Source organism: Rhea pennata, chromosome 4, assembly GCF_028389875.1.
Source record: "Rhea pennata isolate bPtePen1 chromosome 4, bPtePen1.pri, whole genome shotgun sequence".
Classification (NCBI taxonomy): Eukaryota; Metazoa; Chordata; class Aves; order Rheiformes; family Rheidae; genus Rhea; species Rhea pennata.
In genome coordinates, this window is record NC_084666.1 from 56,194,365 (window position 1) to 56,212,216 (window position 17,852).

General features: G+C 36.1%; 1 protein-coding gene across 3 annotated transcripts in view; it reads right to left on the bottom strand.

Annotated features, from left to right (window-relative positions):
- LARP1B (La ribonucleoprotein 1B) overlaps nucleotides 1-17,852 on the bottom strand; it is a 37,005-nt gene that overhangs the window by 9,873 nt on the left and 9,280 nt on the right. For 2 of the 3 annotated variants that reach the window (XR_009958186.1, XM_062573978.1), the window contains exons 3-12: nucleotides 17,610-17,669; nucleotides 14,447-14,615; nucleotides 12,769-12,915; nucleotides 11,209-11,352; nucleotides 10,794-10,962; nucleotides 7,033-7,177; nucleotides 4,741-4,915; nucleotides 3,798-3,970; nucleotides 2,918-3,289; nucleotides 1,028-1,151 (exon numbers count right to left, since the gene is read on the bottom strand). Coding sequence is in view for 2 of the 3 variants with exons in the window: in XM_062573978.1 (XP_062429962.1) it covers nucleotides 1,028-1,151; nucleotides 2,918-3,289; nucleotides 3,798-3,970; nucleotides 4,741-4,915; nucleotides 7,033-7,177; nucleotides 10,794-10,962; nucleotides 11,209-11,352; nucleotides 12,769-12,915; nucleotides 14,447-14,615; nucleotides 17,610-17,669 (1,678 nt within the window). In the remaining variant the exon portion in view is untranslated. Of the gene's footprint in view, nucleotides 1-1,027; nucleotides 1,152-2,917; nucleotides 3,290-3,797; nucleotides 3,971-4,740; nucleotides 4,916-7,032; nucleotides 7,178-9,772; nucleotides 10,020-10,793; nucleotides 10,963-11,208; nucleotides 11,353-12,768; nucleotides 12,916-14,446; nucleotides 14,616-17,609; nucleotides 17,670-17,852 lie in introns of those variants that run through there. The other variant, XM_062573979.1, reaches the window with a different exon arrangement.

The following is a 17,852-nucleotide window of genomic DNA, read 5'->3' on the forward strand; positions in this document are numbered from 1 at the left end:
TCACACTTCTACAAAACAACACAACAGCCTCAGAGTTTTCCAGCCTCCTGGCTGGGGCAGAAGCACCCTAACCCCCTCATCTACCCCCCTCCCAATCCCTTGCTCCCCCACTCAATGATCATGTCCAGCCTCAGGGGCTCAGCATAGCCGTACAGGCAGTTGTGCCAACATGCCCAAGGGGAGCAGGAGCAGAAAAGTTAGAAGTTTTTGAAAGAAACTTAAGATTTCAGAAGGCTCCCTTAATATTTAGTCTCCTAAAGGCCTGTATCACTTTAGGTCAACTACATCCTTCCCAAGAGAACTGAATCAACAAAAAGTACTTGGTGTACAAACAGTACAGACAGACTGCTCAAAATGATGAAATAGATATTTCAGTATGCCTTTGTCAAAATATTTAATTCCTCCTCTTACCAGCTTCTCTCTTTTTTAGCTGTACAAATTCTTGTGTATTTACAATAGCAAAATAATGGAAAAACATTTGTGAAAAAGTGTAACTACAATCTTGCTTTTCTGTAAGGTACTGGGGCCTTATTTTTAAACTACTTTAAAGACATTATAGCATACATCCTAGTAAATGTTGATAGCAGTACATAAGAAATATGTCCAAAGATAAGATTTGTGATTTATCAGTAATGTTATGATACAAGTAGAAAATTCTTCTCATCTCACTTCCTCCTCTCCCTGTTCTCTGTCTCCCCGTAGAAAACATTTCATAACTATTACCTTACATATTGCAATGGCAAGTTACTCAAGGCACCTGACGTTGATATCCAGTAACAACAATACAGAAGAACACTGCCTACTGATGCTCATGCATATCCTGCAAAGTACTGAAAGGAATTTGCATTTGCTTCCTTCTAACGCAGTGGAAACTATGATATTGATAAACAACTGACCATTTTGCAGAAAAAAGCTCCTCAGATTGCAGATAGAGCCCAAATTAAAATACTACAGAAGGCAGGGAAAAAAAAGGGGGAGGGGGTTTCTTTATTTCTAGGATTCTAAAGATCAAATACATATCATTTACCTTTCTGTAACTTTGAGGGCACTGAAGGAACTTCTTGGGTTGGATCAGCAATTGGCTCAGGTGCAAGATTATCAAATTCTTCCTTACTAATGAGATTTAATTTCTTAAAGTTTTCAATCTCTTGCTGAATTAGAGAAGACAAATTGTAAACACAAAGCATGATAATATCATCCTGAGGAATGGCTGAATTTTGTAAGAGAGAAAAAAAGCAAGCTGGAATTCACACACAACTAACCATATACACAGCCAACACAGAATTATTTCAACCTTTAAAGAAGATGGAAGGAGTCTTTAGTACACATTTAAAAAAAGTTGCCATAAACAACATAGTATATAACTTTCTAATACAATTTAGACTGTGTTAGCTGTAAGAAACAGTTATGCAAATAAATAGGCAAGTGGAGGCAGATGAGGCCATCTACATGTGATTTTTCATGGAAGACCAAGACCCTGCCCCTTGCCAAGCCCCAAACCATCTTCCTTCTGCAGTGAGCACGACAAGGAAGGTGTTACCAACTTCGGAGAGCAGAAGGAGATGCCTCTCTTTATTCCTCAGCCAACATCAAAAGAAAAGCCAGTACACATAAATAAAGTGCTCAGCTATATTTTCTTAAACTTAACTTTTTTAACTTAAACTGGTAAAGAACTGAGTTTTCCAAGATGAGTGACACCATCTCAAATCCTTCATGTCCCTGCTCAAGTGAAAGTGTGGGGTGGGATGTATATGCACATGCCATGTGCATGGAAAGTCTTGTTTAAATCATGGTCAAGAACATCACACCACCTGCTCCACATACGTTTTTCTCTTGTCAGGTACTGCTGCCCACGGCCCTCTTCCAGTTACCTGTTTTTTTGGGGCAGCTTCCTTTGTAATAAAAATTCCATGTTTTGAATTCTACCTTCATTTCTTGTCCCCATTCTCAACATTTCTATCTTTATCTGCTCCTTTTTGTACCCATATGTTCCACTGTCCTATAAGCTACTTTCCCCTTTTCTTCTACAACCCACCGTTGTCCTTATGCACAAAGCCTGTCCCCTACACTACTTACCGTTTAGAAAACTTTCTATTTCTGTACACATAGTATGTGAGTTCACTTGCATAAAAGACATTATTTTCAATAAAGCAAGAGCAGTAAGTGACGTAACTGCGGAATTCTCCACAGGCCCTGTACCTACAAAGTGCTGAAGTTTACTAACCTGCTGTCAATTTTACAGCTGCTTGGTATTAAAAAAAAACAAAAAAACAAAAAAAACAAAAACAAAAAAAAAACAAACAAAAAAAAACACACACACATACATAAAGCTGTCAATCTCCTCACAAAGTTTGAAAGCCTCAAAGTTACAGACCTGTATACAGGCTAGGAATTGAAAGGATTTCTATAATAAAACAAAATGTGCAATCTAAAATTTCATTTACCCACAAAGCTATCATTTTGACAAGCTACAAGGTGAACAAAACCTGAAAATAACAGTGATTTTTACGGAGTTTATCTTCCTCTCTCTTTAGTTTCTCCCAAAAATATGCCTATGCCCCCTTTCCAATATCAAAGATTTGCAAATACTGTTAAATAAGCTATTCATAGAACAAGAAAATACTGAAAAAGTTGAACTATCACCAAATCATTAAAAATATCTTTTTAAAATACGCATTCATTGGGTTTGGTCTGAATCTGCAACAGAATGGAAATTTGCTAGTTCTACTTTCAACTGCTTACTGTATCATCAAAATAAAAAGACTCCAACTGACATGTAAATTCAACTACTGCTGTCAACTTCCTTTCAAAAATTTGTAGCAAATATGAATACACCTAAGATAATTTAAATTAATTTTAGAATACGTTTGGACATGGTTTTAAGGTATGGTTTAAGGTCAAAAATTAAGATAATTACCTTCATAGTAGCATCATTTTCACTCTGCTCCATCCACAAATCCTGTTCATAATAGTACAAACCATCATTAATAACTTTAGCAAGTTCTGATGTAATTTTTGCACGGGATACATGGTTGCCAGTACGATCGCCACCAGGATGTTTTCTCATATATGGTGGTGTCTGTGTTACAATCAAAATCTTGTTTATGTCCTGATCATCAATTTCATAATCTGAATCGCTGTCTGACCAATCAGTAAATTTATTCTTACGACCTTGAATTTGTTCCATCTCTTCATCAAACAAAAAATCAAGTTCCTCTTGTTCTTGTTCTTCTAAAGGTGGAGGGGGCTGCTGTTGATTTGATGTTTGATCAGGTGTAGGAACACATTCCTAAATAAGAAAAAAAGATGTATTTTGTATTTGAATTGGATAATGAGATTACCCAAATAGAACATTATAGGACATTTCCAATAAATGAATGTATGGGAATTAGAAATGATACAGCCACTTTCAAATATTTATCAAGCTTACAAAGCTTTAAATAATTCTACCAAAGCTTTTAGGACAATTCTCAACACACATGACAACAAATACTTCAGTAATGAACAGGTACAGCTCTCCCTCACAGGGAAGGGGAAAAAAAAAAGGGGGAAAGAAAAGGATGTAAGGATATATTTCCTTTTCACTTCAGTGAGTCTTGAATCAAGACTTTAAATGCACTTAATTATTCTAAATCTGGATAGGAGTGAGAATTGAACATATTAACTGTATTGCACTATCAAGTATCACAGATATTAATGTGAAAGACATTTTACAGTACATTCCAAAAGTAGGTAAACAATAAAAAAAGCTTTTGCATTTTTTCTTTAAACTTAACTGAAAGTTGTTTTGATTTTACCTTTGGTTTGACCGTGGAAGGACGATGCCTCTTTTTCACTTCTATCCAAGGTTCAGAGTCTAGATCAGGCAAACTGGTCGACAATCCTTTAGACATTGTCTGAAAATTACTTGTGTCAGTATTTTCCTTTGGACTCAGTGGGCTTCTCATTCTTGGAGAACTTGGTGCAGATTCTAACATTGGAAGACAGTACTTCAGATCCTCTTTTTTATTGCTCCATTATTTTTTCCTATAACTGCAGCTACTGTTCTTCTACCTCCATGGTTAAACATGACATTGATTAGCAGAATTTCTTCTAATTTTTAGGAAATCACTTCTCACAGTTCACTCAACATTTTAGGGAAAGATCAGTTTTTGGCAACTTACTTACATGAGAAATGTCTCTAACAGTCTGAGAGAAATTATCCGTTATTCAGAAGACAAGAATAGCATCGTTAAGGACGTGTCTTCTCCACACTGTCCTCCAATTCTATGGATGGGTGCCTAACTCAGTCTGCTTTCTTCCCACTTATTTCCTACCAGCTTTTAAGATTTACTTGCCAAAGATCGTCAGCAAAGCCATCTCCCGATTAACAATGTGAATGAAATTCCCATCCAAAACCAGGATGCATCAAATAGCAACTGAGCGTTAACTCTACAAAATGAATGTGATTTTATGACTAACTTAAAACAATTAATCATATTATATTAATAATAATGAAGGACAGTAATCCATCACATCCTATTCTTGAGAATACTGACAGCTGTAACGCATAAAATACGTTTTTATCTACAGTCACACCAGTGACTGTGTGAACTGACAATTGCAAGGCTGACAGGCATATCAGCTGAATAAACCATAACCACATGTATAGCGTATGTTAAGAAATCAGTATCACAAGTATCATTTCCTAAGTTAAACACACAGACCTAAACTTATGTTTCTATAAAATAAATCCTTTACCAGTAAGCGAGCCAAAAGCTTGGCCTGGTACAAATTCTGGGCAATTGATGAGCTGAGAAAAGTCAGTCCGTGGCAGATTACGTGGAGGCGGCCCTGGAATTGGCCATTTTTCTGGATCAACCCTTCTCCTTATCTTCTGTTCCACAATTTCGACTTCTGTACTATCCTGTAGGGCCTGTGTGATAAGCATATTATAACTTTGAAATGTTGTATTATCCAGCACCATTCTCTCCGTGGACACAAGATATTCATCTCTTTATACAATAATTCAGAAAGAAATCTGAACTTCCGTGCTTTTTCCTCCAAACCACTACCCAAAGGGTAGCTAACCTTTTCCTTCCGAGAACATCCATTCAAAAATTTTTCACTGGATCAAGTAGGCCCACCTCCAATTTTCAATTTCTTGTGTCAGAGCACCAAATCCCTTTCCCTCACCTTCCTATTCATATTATTGTCTCTCCAAATCAAATGTCAACCCCTTGCATTCCTCTTCCTTTTTCTCCTTTGTTCTAAAGCAGGCTAGCAGCCACAGCGCAAGTATTCATTCTGTCTGATGTTACACGGAGACCAATACAGAAAATAAGATCCTGAGACACTCCACACTGGGACATTCCAAAGACCATAGGGAGAAATAAGAGTTTATCCTTCTTTGTAGCAAAGAATTGCTCACTAGACAGCACAGTTCATGTGAGGTCTTCTAGTCTAACAAGGATATACGCATTTCCGAAGTAGCAAGGGAACTCTTATTTCAATTAAGAAAGATATTTTAGATTGTCTCTTAGAAAATGAGGAAACAGTAAGTTTCACGGTCAAAAATGAAATTTGCTTGGACTTCCTAGATCACTTCATAAGGGAAACTGGGTGTAAAATCTAACATACACTAGAACAGTAAGCCCAGGAGTGATCCAAGATCAGCACTCCACAGTTGCTTGTGATAGTGTTTTCTGGAGGGCAGCTCCACCTTGCGGGGGGTGGGGGGGGCACTGTTGACAAAAGCTATTATCTCCACCAAACACAACCTGAAGGGTTTAGAGACAGACACAAGTCTGAAGGGTGATTACTACCCTCACGAAGACCATAAATTCAGCCAAAGAAGGAAGATTTTTCTTACAGAACTTTAGTGAAAGTACACAGAAATATTTTTTCCTTTCATTGCCCCATGCCCCATCAAGGCCTCTATAGTTTTGTGTTGCCTGTTTTGGGTACTATGAATAAATGCTTCAGGTGTTCCTTAACCTGGCCTGACAACTGTGTAACAACAAGGCATTCCTCAGATGAACAGTACATCTAAAAAAGGCGCATAAGGCATCTTAATGAGTCCCCTAGTTCTCCCAAATATCCTCAATTGAACCCAAAACATAACAAACTAAGACCCTATTTTGCCTGAACAGGCCACATACAAAACACAATCTAAAGGATCAGACAACAGATTATATAACTGAGAAAGGCTTACTGTTTTACAGTAGGATAATGCATGGTCAAAAACCATAGTCATAAGCTGGAAGAAAATTAAATTGTCTCCCACCAACCTCACCAGCACCCAAGCTGCATTCCTCATGACACTGACACCTGAACAACCTGCAGTCTTGGTGATTCTAAACCACAATTTCCAATTTCCTATTTTGGATCCGTGATGTCTATATACCCACCACTCACATCAGCAAGCAACTACAGAACTGCCGAGTCTTAGAGCCACGCAAGAAGGGTGATATCTCAAATATATGCAGTATCACTGCCTCTGGTCAGATCACTAATACACTGCAACAGCTTTTAGTGCCACAGGCAGAGAAGTGCCCTCCCTCCCCGCAGCAGCAGTTTGGCATGCCTGTATACCTGGCTTAAGGACTGAGCAACATACAGTGGCAAGGTCAGCAGAAAGTTCAGATTCATCCTTTTAGAGGCAATGGAAAGCGCAGAAAAGGGGCCAAAGAGCAAGTATGTTCTACAGAACTGTTTTCCACTTTCTTGTTTGCCAACAGGTTTACAATTTGGTTAGTCCTGCTGAAAAAGTCAGCCACTGTGAAGAGACCTGAGCATAGCCCAGAAACTCATTGTTGAGAGAGATCATTTCAGCTTTAGAAAGTGTAAATTACATTGTAATTTAGATAAATACCCATTTATCCATAAAAAAATCCTCCTTGTCCCTCTATAGCCTATTTACTGGATTCTTGTCATTGCAAACAGATTTTTCTTATTAAAGAAATTATTAAAGAAATCAGACTTATTACATTTAAGTGACAGCATAAAATCAACTAAGCAAATTTCTACATACGCACATTTGAATTATTTTACCTCCAAAATGAGCGTAGCATTTGTAGTCAAAGCTTGCACCCGATGGAAGCCAGCAATCAATGAAATGGGTAAAAATCCTTGTTGGTCCATCTTTCTCCTCAGAAAGAAGTCTCTTTCCAAATTTTCTGTGCTAAAATAGTACTCACTGGAGAGAGATACATGCAAATATGAGCCCATTATTGGTTGAAGAAGATCCTAAAATAGTAACCTACGTATTGCTTGTTAAAGTTTTCCATTTAAATTGAGCATACTTTGCTATCAACAAAAGTGTTCTTTCAACAGGTTTGTTATTATAGGAAAGAATTATAGAACAGCAGTGCTCAGTATGTTAGGAGTGACTTATGATCCAGTATCAACATTCACATATATGAACTGCATAAGGAAAATCTATGCTCAATTTTTCTTTCACTTCTCACCCTTTTTTACTTACATGAACGGAAGGAAAAAATATTCTGTTAGTCTCCATATAAATGGAAGACAACAATTGCTTACAGTCAGGGTGTAAGTTATTTCTCATATAACGGTATCAGTGCACAAAACAAAAATAACTTTTTTTATTTTTCATTAAACTTGGCCAAAGGGTTAACAGTTTGTGGTGAAAGGTAAACTCCAAAAAAATGAATGATATTTAGTGGATAAACAGAAGAGGCATAAGGACCACTTCTGACTCTGAAAGGAATCTGAAAATACCGCAGAACAAAAGATACGAGGAACAAAGAAGTAAAAGAAACACAAGTCATCTTAAACAATGACGTTAAAGTTACAGAAAGGCAAATCTTAAACAATGAAGTTGATGTATGAAATGATCCTGGTGTCAAGATGTTTCACACTAAGTGAAGCAAAACAGAAAGGAATTCAAATCATGATCTGTCATACAAAGCAATGAAGCCAGAAGACATCCTATGAAAAGGAATGGAAAAACAATTTGATTATGATGTTTAAAAAACAGGCCTTTCAAAGTGTGCACATCATACCTCGAGTTTGCATATTAAATCCAAGTAATACTACTCCCTGTCAGGTTCAGAAGAACATAGGCAGTAAGGAGTTTAATGAAGGGCAATTAAAATTCCATGGCAAAGAGACAGATGCAGTGCATAATAAGCGAAGAGAACATTAAAATGCTGAGGGAAAAAAAGGCCCATGCAAATATAAATGAAGTTAATTTTAATTTCAAAGTATGAAATGCTAAGAGTCCCTGCTGAAGCTGGGCTCACAGGAAAAGCTACCAAAAGGAGAGCACTGTGACGCCATCACTGACCCAAGGAGAAGCTTGATACTGTTTCTCTCTAAAACTTTTGATAGCTTAAGAAATAGGAAGCAAAAGCTCTCTAAGAAATTCTCAGCTCCAAGACAGAATTATTACAAAAGCCTCAAAGCTGGACAATAAGACATATGATAAATGAAACCACTCTCAGTAAATTGGAGCAACTGGAGAAGAGAATAAGCCTTTCAGAGAATTAAGCTCCTATTCAGAGCTAAGTTAATTGATCAGTGAAGCAACTATGCACAAAGAGGAGCCAGGTTTCTTTCAAGAAAACTCTCTATATAGTTTTGAAATGCTATGTTTCTCTTCCTCTCCCAGTCCAGAAGATAAACAAGTACAAAAGCCACGTACCAGCACTTTACTAATACTACCTTTGCAATTATTCAGTACAGGTAAAATCTTGTAATGATTCACCGATTCACCTAGTTAAAAACTCCACAAACAGGAATGGGTAATGACTGAAATTGACTCAAACTGCCTCACCTGATGTCTATCACTCTAGAAAAGGGAATCTGAAAGACCATTAATGATAAACGAAGACTCTGCACAAGTTTGTTCCACGTAGAAGGACAAATCTGAAACTTCCCCACTGTTTTTTCTTTATCGTTTTCTCCAGTCTTTTTACTTATTTTTCAATTGATTCAGACTTGAATGCATGACTAGAGTTTGTTTTTATAAGATGATGAGTTCAATGGAGTTTTACTATATGTTACAAATTGAAGAGTTCCTAAGCACTGAGACACTTTTCGGGCCAACTATTTCAAATGAGAATAAACAGCACTGAAGTTATCTTTAAGTGTAATACAAATATTCCTCCTTCCTCACACATCAAGCTGTTTCTTGGGACAAAAAAAAAAAAATCTTGCTTACTGTAATTGCAAATCAACTCAGTTGCATGTAGTTTCTAAGATTTTTCCTAAGAAGCTGGTAAGCAGTTCTAAAATTCATCAATACACTAGCATGCAGAACAATCTTACTCCTCTAACATATCCTCATTTATCTTTGACTCTGTAAGGAACTCAGAACTAGCAGAGTAGCCTCATTCTGTATATACGTTCATAATTTAGTTAAAAAAAATGAATATGCCAAAGACGGCAGACAGACAAAAACACCTCCTTTTAGAAACTAATAGGCAACTGATGAATAAACTTGGTTTCCCATCACTTTTTTATGCAATAAAAGTGAATAGATAACAAAAACACCATTTTTTCAAAAGGAGTACAAAAATTGTGAAGTTATATTCTAAACCTGCTCAAGAGTCTCTCTTGTGAGAACCAAACTCCATAACCCAAGCATCTTAGGATTCTCCATCAAATAAGCAACCAATGACTCTGTTTAACCAGCCACGCTAAGTCTTTTATGAACACCTGCCAACCTCTTGTTGCTAAAATAAAATACAAATATAATCACAAGTCAGATGTGACCAATGCTGTAACTGACATTTTCTCAGCAGAGCGGGACATCATCATGTCCTACCTTAGAAGGTCTGGATTCTACACTGCATGCCCAGAAATCTGGCCAACAGTGGAGTGTCTGTGCTCCTCCCTCACTTGTCTGAGGACAGTGCAGGCCGATTATCCTGACATGGGGGTACATGTCCACTGTCAGGTCTCATAAGGGCCTGGCAGCAAGAGTAACAAAAAAGACTGCAATAGAAGTTTTGAAGTTGATAGCCACATGTCAGATACTTTCTGCCCTTAAAGAGGCTTTTTTCTTCCTTTTGCGTCAACTGTAACAAAAGAAGCAAGAATAAAATAATCAAGTTGCTTTATGGAATACAAGGGCAATAAAAAACCACCACAAAGGCATCACAGAAATGCCACTGCAAGTATAGAAGACGAAACATCTGCCAGTGGTGGAAACTGTCTTTTTAAAATGAGCTAGGGGATTCCAGGCCCTTTTTGACATGCCTCAGGGTGACAATCAGTCTTCTAGATGTTTTCTCATTCCTTAATGGTGTACATGAGAAAGTAAATATTTCAGATTATTGAAAAATCAAGTATCATTGCAAAACTTCTCTCTTTCTTTCAGTTAGATGTTTCAGGTGAAGCACTCTTAAAACATAAAACTAACAAGACTTCTCAAAGCGAAATTGAGAGTAAATAAGGGAAACCTCTAGCTACATTACCAGAGAAGAGCTTTACAGGCAAACAGACTAGCAATACCCAAAAACACAAGCACATCCAAATCTCAGCCACATGACAACAAAAAAAGAGGGCTAGGTTCCATAAATAAAGCAGGTATATGAATTAGAGCCAGACTACAGCACAAGATGCAGAACAGCTTCCTTAAAAATTCCACTTTGCAATCACCCAGTTTTTCCACCTCCATAGCGAACAAATTCAAACATATACTAGTAGTTGTCAGATCGAGAAGTTAAATTGAAATGTCTTAATCTTCATCAGTATATGGAAGAGTTCAAACACTATCTGAACTAAGTTACTTTATCTTAAATGCATCTCTTTGAAAATATACGTACATTAAGCAATCTACTTACATTTGGCGTTTAATGTATTCTTTGAGAAGTGCTTCATCCACAGAATACATCTGCACTCCTGTTCCATCATCATAGTAATACATCATAGTAGTGTTAACTTCAGGTTGAAATGGTTGGTCAGTTCTTTCACCATATAGTTCCTGATAACCAACTGAATATTCAAAGTTTACTTCAAAATAAAGAAGAAAATAGAATAAAAATGATGAAAAAATATTACAAGTCCAGCATACAAAGTATTTTAAGATAAAAACACAATACACATTGCTACTTACTGTTCAGAATTCAGCACCTGATTTCAAAGTATCTACTTAACAACATGAAGTAACAGGATATTGTTTTTGACTCCTATCTCACGTGTAAACCTTAATATTAAACAGTTTTAAAATTTTTACTAAACATCTACTTCTTTGCATACTTCTAGGGTTTCCTCTGCCTCGTCCTCGGCCCCGGCCTCGTCCTCGTCCTCGGCCTCTGGAGAATCCTCGAACACTGCCACCCTCGCTTCTCACACTGCACACTTCATCATGATCATCTCTCTTGTCTCTATCACGACGCCAATCTTTAAGAAAAGAAGCACAACACTTGCAATCTTAATTAAATAGCACAGTATAAAACAGTGTACAGAAAAGCATATATCTCTACTTTTTGAAATTTTCAGAAAGGCTGAAGGAAATGACACTGCAGAATATATAATTAACCTCAAAGAATCCCTCATGTACTACTGTTTTATTTAAGCCTGAAACATGGGGTGTTTTTTTTTTTTTTTTTTTCCAGTTTTAAGAGCCAGTGTTTCCAAGGAGCATTAGAGGTTTACACTCTCTTTTCCACTGGAACTCATCCTGAACCACCATAGACTTGAGGCAGAGTTTGTTCTACACTGGATCATGGAATTCCTGAGAAATATATTCTGGAAAAACGTGATACACTAGTAAAAATTTCAAATCTCCTTTCTATTCCTCATATATTTGTATCAAACCCATGTATCAATATTCTTAAAATGGTATCACAAACGAATCTGATCTCAGTAGTATCTAGCACCAATTATTATGCTGAGCAAACACTTGAACTGTTAATGCATATTGTGTTTCTAAAACTAAAATGCAAATATATAAAGCCAGGAGATACACACAGACTAAGATTTCTGCCTTCCGACAAACAATATTCAGAACATCCAAGGATGTCATTTTACTATAAAGAATTATTCAGAAGCAGTACCAGCTGTTGCCTATTTCTCCCCCTTTGTTGTGCTAGTGATTACCTTTGGTGGGACCATGCTGAGAAACAAGGCCCACAATTGACAAAATTGGTCCAACTTAAAAGAAAACAACAACAAGAACAAAAAAAAAACAACATCAGTAGAACTATCAAAGAAAAATTCAAAGTTCCATAAGCAATTGTGCTGGTAGCAACAAGCTGTGGTAATAGGAGTAGAGCAGGACAAAGCAGGTAGGTTATGAAGGTATTACAAAGTTTCTGTACTGTGAAACCGCGGCCCAAGACCTAGTAGGTAGCTATGAGGAGAAAAATACAAGGCTTTGGTTCAGAGCATCAGCATACACCGTAAAAACGGGTTGTTCTCAAGCTCAGTTACTCAGCAGAATCAAGACATTACAACTCTGATGAATTTCCTAAGAGGTTCAAAAAAAATCTGATAGTAAGTATTTAAATAAAGTTTTCTAATGGAATAATTAAATTACAATAAAACTACAATACAATTTATTTTTTAGCAAATACTGACACTAGCTTTTCTAATATTGGCAAAGTCAAATTCCAACATGAACAGCCAATCTAATACCTACACATGTGGTCTTATCCATGGGGGTGGTGAAACAGGCTGGGGAAATAATAGCATTTTCAGCTATCTGGTCCCTACTATTTCTTTGTTTGAGCTGATGCTAATGTTCTATCAATAACTTTTAAGTTATCCTTCATTCGCCATAATTAAGAAAAACCAAAGAGATTGAAAACTACTTACTTCTCATCTCATTACGTCTGTTGTTATGAGATATTATTAACTTGCTTGTTTCTAGGTGAGATCTTGAGCTAGTTCGAGAGCCTGGTCTTTCTTGACTATCTGGCTTTACATCATCCAAATGAAGTGGCACCCATTTCTGCTTGTTACCTTAAAAACAGAATATTGCTCTTAACTGTAGTATTACTTGAGGATTCAGCTCTCTAAAAGATTCTATATAATAATTCTGCTAAAACCAGTAACAGTTTATGCCCAAAAGTTTGGAAACTAGGAGGAGTTTACCATCAAAATTTTCAGATCTCATAAATGACTAAACAATAGTAAGTGCAGTAAACAAGAACTTCTCAAACTGAAAGCCTGAGCTTTGCACATACTAAATGACGCTGAGCTTTTTTTATTTTATTTTCAAAGGTAAACTCCACACACACACATTCGATGCTTACATGACTTTAAATTCCTCATAATGGAGCTTACCTTTGAATATATATTAAAATATATAAACATACTAAATTCATTACTTACATAAATAATCACACATGTTGCATATGAAATGTAAAGGTGAAAATCAACATACCAGGTTAACCGCTAAAATGAAGATTTCAATCACAGATCACGAACATCTTCCTGAGAGCTCATTTAGTGGTACAGTTTTTTTTTGTTTGTTTGTTTGGTTGGTTGGTTTTTTTTTATCATCTCAAGCTATTCGGATTAAATTCATTCATGTATAACAAGAAAACTACTAAAGCTCTATTTTGTTGAAGGCTGACATAAAGTATCTACTGACCCTAAGCCAAAGGATGATGCTTGGTATTCTACACTTAATAGGTATTGTGGGTATCATACTTTTATAGCCACGAAATACACAAAAAATAAAAATGCGTAAGATGTGTTAGCCACAGTGGAAGAAAAAAGAAAAAAAAAAACAGTTTATATCCTGAACTCTTTTACTCGTATATTTCAACTTAGATTGAAAAAAACTAAGCACTACATTGATTAAGCAATACAAGTTCTTTTCTTAAAAATAAACAAGCAAACAAAAAAATACACAACCACTACATCGCAAGACTAACAAATCTAAACAACAAAGATCTTTAGTACCTGAAGAAATATGGGTAGGGAAACACAAAACAAACAGCTGATGGCAGCTGTATCTTAAACTATCCAGCCTCCTGAAGTTCACTGACTAAGATACAAAGTTGATTCTTATATTTAATATGACAGATTGGATAAGGATGAAATGAAGAACTTAGCTTAGTTTTCAAGAGATTTCTCTAATGTGCAAGTGAGCAGTAAAATATTAAAGCTCAAATAATGACATAGTAACAAAAATATACTAAAAAAAAAAAGAATGAACAGAGCGCAATTTATTTAGTAGAATAAAGAAGCAGGAGGCAGTAATGGTTTGTGCTACTATGCTAAAATTTTCCAGAGTTTGTCTGTCAGAGCTCCACATCACATCAGTAGAACGTGAGCTGCTTTTTTCCCAGAACTTCCTGTTTGACTAAAAACACTCCAAAACCTGAGAAAAGAAGTCAGTTTTAAGCTTCCTAATACAAAACAAAATATCTGGTTATCATGTAGAAAATGAAAACCGTAAAAAGCTTCATCAAGTAATTCAATTGGAATTAACATAACTGTATCAGTGCTATAGTATGGCATTCTACACGGCACCCAGACTGACCTTTTTTCCTTTGGTTATTAGTTTGAGCTTCATCTTCACTAATACTGTCTCCTGGACCATCTGGCTTTGCCTCCAGGTTGTCTTTGATCTCATTATTGCTTTTTTTATCAGATTTCTCCTCCTTTTCTTTTCTGTTTATTGGCTTCTTATTGTGGTTTATGGTCTTACTCTGCAAAAGATGCTGATAATTATTTCTGATTGTATTGCTGACAATAGCAAAAGTTACAAAGTTCCTTTACCTATCAAAAACCCTTGCCTTTATTATTATCTCTTCTCAACCTCTTCAAGAGGTTGAGTTTTCAGAACTGTGTTGCTTTACAAAGTCTCATTTTAAATACTTCGCTTTCCTACTTGTTCTGCAAGACGATGAAAAGAATTCTTCAGGTAAAAAAAAAGTCTCTTTTTAATTGAAGATGTAGAACTGCAGGATGCACAATAAATACGTTTCAAAATAGAAGTTTGGGTTTTTTTAATAGGAAAGAAAAAAATTACTTACTAGTAACTACTATTCAGATTTACTATCTTTAAAAAGTTGTGCTTAGAGAACACTGAATGATGAATCAAACTCACACGATGCTGTACAATCTCACCACAAGTCAAACGTTCACGTAAATTTTAAGGAACTATGGGCCTTAACTCTGTCAATTCTGTTCCATTAGATCAGAATATGAACTAAAGATCAGAGGACGCAGAGGTGTAAGTCTATAGTTTTTTCTATCATTATACAGAATTTACTGGTTGCCTTTGAATAGTGCCAGCATCCTGAATTAACCCTTCTTGGAAATTTAGTAGGATAACAAGTTTCAAAGAAGGCAAAATGAACAGCATTTTAGATAAAGAGTGGAAAACTTTATTTGAATTGGATATAGTATCTACCTGCAAAATTAAACTTTGCAGACATTTTTGCCAGATTCCTATGTTGTGGAGACTGCTTTGACCCTGCTGGAATATATACAGCAGATACTGCAACTAAGCGATAATTAATCGGAATGCAAAACCTTCCCTAGACAATTTGATTGAGATCAAACATAAACTACATATGATTTGGTGTAACAGGCCCTACATGAATTTGTATATTGCAATTTTCATATACATAAATCAAAGGGTTAATTAACACCTATGCAATACAATCTTAAAAAAAAGTAGTAATATTGTTAGGGCAGCCTTTTTCAGACAGAGACCACCACATATGTATGTTCTTACGGAACACTACATACATATTTCAGACATTCTAATTAGTACTGTACAGACCTTTCTAAAAAGTACTATTCTGCATATCTAAATTTGACATAAAAGCAAAGTACATGTTGAATACTTGCAACATGACAAAGTATGTGAAAGACAGGAGTGTATATTTTGTAAGTCACCAAGCTAAATATTGCTAAAGAACCAAAAAAGAGGTGCTAGAATGAGCATATTAGACTTAGTCATAAGCCAATGTTAGCATTTTAAAATATTATTAAAGGATTAAGTTTTATATCCTCTCAATGCTATTCAATCTCTTAGATCTAAGCTCAGCAAGCCTTTTCCCTTCCTGAGGGACAAAATAGAGCAGAGAACATAATTACTTTTGGATACTGTTACAGTATTGTGCAGTTTCTCCGCACAGTAGCGGACAGAAGCCTACTTCTCACCTATTACAACAGACGTCTGTGGAAGTTACAGAGGAAAAAAAGTATTGTACAGTGGAACTGATCGTACAGTCTTCAGAAACAGCATTTTTGTGTTATTAGACTGTACAAAATGAAGAAGCTGTGAATTTCACATCTGAGGTACAAAAAGCACAGATGAAATTACTTATGTTACAAATGGCTCTAATTAGGAGTTTGTTGCATAGCAGAGAGTTAAGACAACTCTAATGCCACGCAATAAGCTTACAGCTTTAGGTTGCAAGTCTACCAATACGCATCCCTCATGGTATTGTTAGATATATCGATATATCACCACCATCTCCTTGTGAAGGAGCAGAAGTCTTTTCAATCCTCAGCATCCCTACAACTGACAGGAATACTGATGATAGAGAAGCACATAAATACTGAAAAAAAAAAAAGTCAGTTTAAGGATCTTACATAAATCCAAGCTGCTGATGGACTATAAACTGAACACACTCCAAATGGTACCTGAGGAACTGAATGAGCATTGATTTACTAGTATATAAACTACTCAAGTTTTAAAGAGCCTTCTAGCAATCTCAGGATATTTTTGATAGCCAGTAGAACAACGTACTACAATTAGCAAATACTATCTAATAGAATGTTATCTACCACACTGTTGTGCCAAATCTACAAACATCTAGAATTTTGAGCTGCAATACCGAAGGCCTAGTTAGACACCTGGAGACGTTTTGTTGCTAATATAAACACTAAAGTTAAGACTTACTATGATGAAGGGAGGAAGGTTTTGGAAATTGATTCCATACAATCACATGAGCTGCCTTAATACACATCTGCTCTTTTTCAGTTTTCTCATGGAAGCTTTCAATTATAAAATACATACTGTTGAAACCTAATCTGGCTTCCCTCACCAAGAAAATGATCAAAACGTAACAGGCATGCTGTTGGAACGGAAATAAAGACTGAAATGACATCATATAGTTTGCAGTAATCTGTGGTTTTAGTTTGTTTTGATGTTGCTTTAACTGAAATAGCATAAAAGAAGTGTAAGATATATTGAGGACTGATTACTTGTGATAAGGCAAAAGAAGGGAATTTGAAGGAATAGATACTAGCTAAAGATCCAGGCAAGAGGAATGGACATGGAGTAAGGAGAACTCCTGACACAACTTTGCACTAAGCATTCCAAGCCACAATGGAGTGCAGCAGGTTTGCAATCCCAAAGGTTATAGCCCCTCTAGCCTATGCATAAACTTCCCCAAAAGTGGAAAAGGAAATACAGGTTTTAAAGTAGTGGAATAAAGATTCCACATTTTTATCTACACACCTCTTACGGTAAACACTGTGCGTGTATTTGGGGAGGGTAGGGAGGAAAGAGTCAGAAATTCTCAGATCAGTACTGAGTTAATCATAGACCTGTATTTTGGATTATCAGCAGCATTTCTGCAAAATCCTAGAATACCCAAAGCACACTCTTTGGGGAAGCAGATTAAGCAAAAAAAAAAAAAAAATCAATGTGACTGCAAAAACATAAGATAAAGTTCACTTACTTCATTGTTTGCTATTTCACTTGGTGTTGGCCAGTTTGTGATATCATTGAAATCACCAGCCTGCAAAGACAAAAAACAGTTTGTAACAGTTACTAAATTTAATTATTTTTAATGCATGAATGATGTCTGTGATGACTCATGGCAAGACTATGCTTCTGGACAGAACTGCCAGAAGCAGCAATTTTTAAAAATTGACAAATATGACAGAAGTCAAATATAGCATCATTTTTAAACAGAAAATTA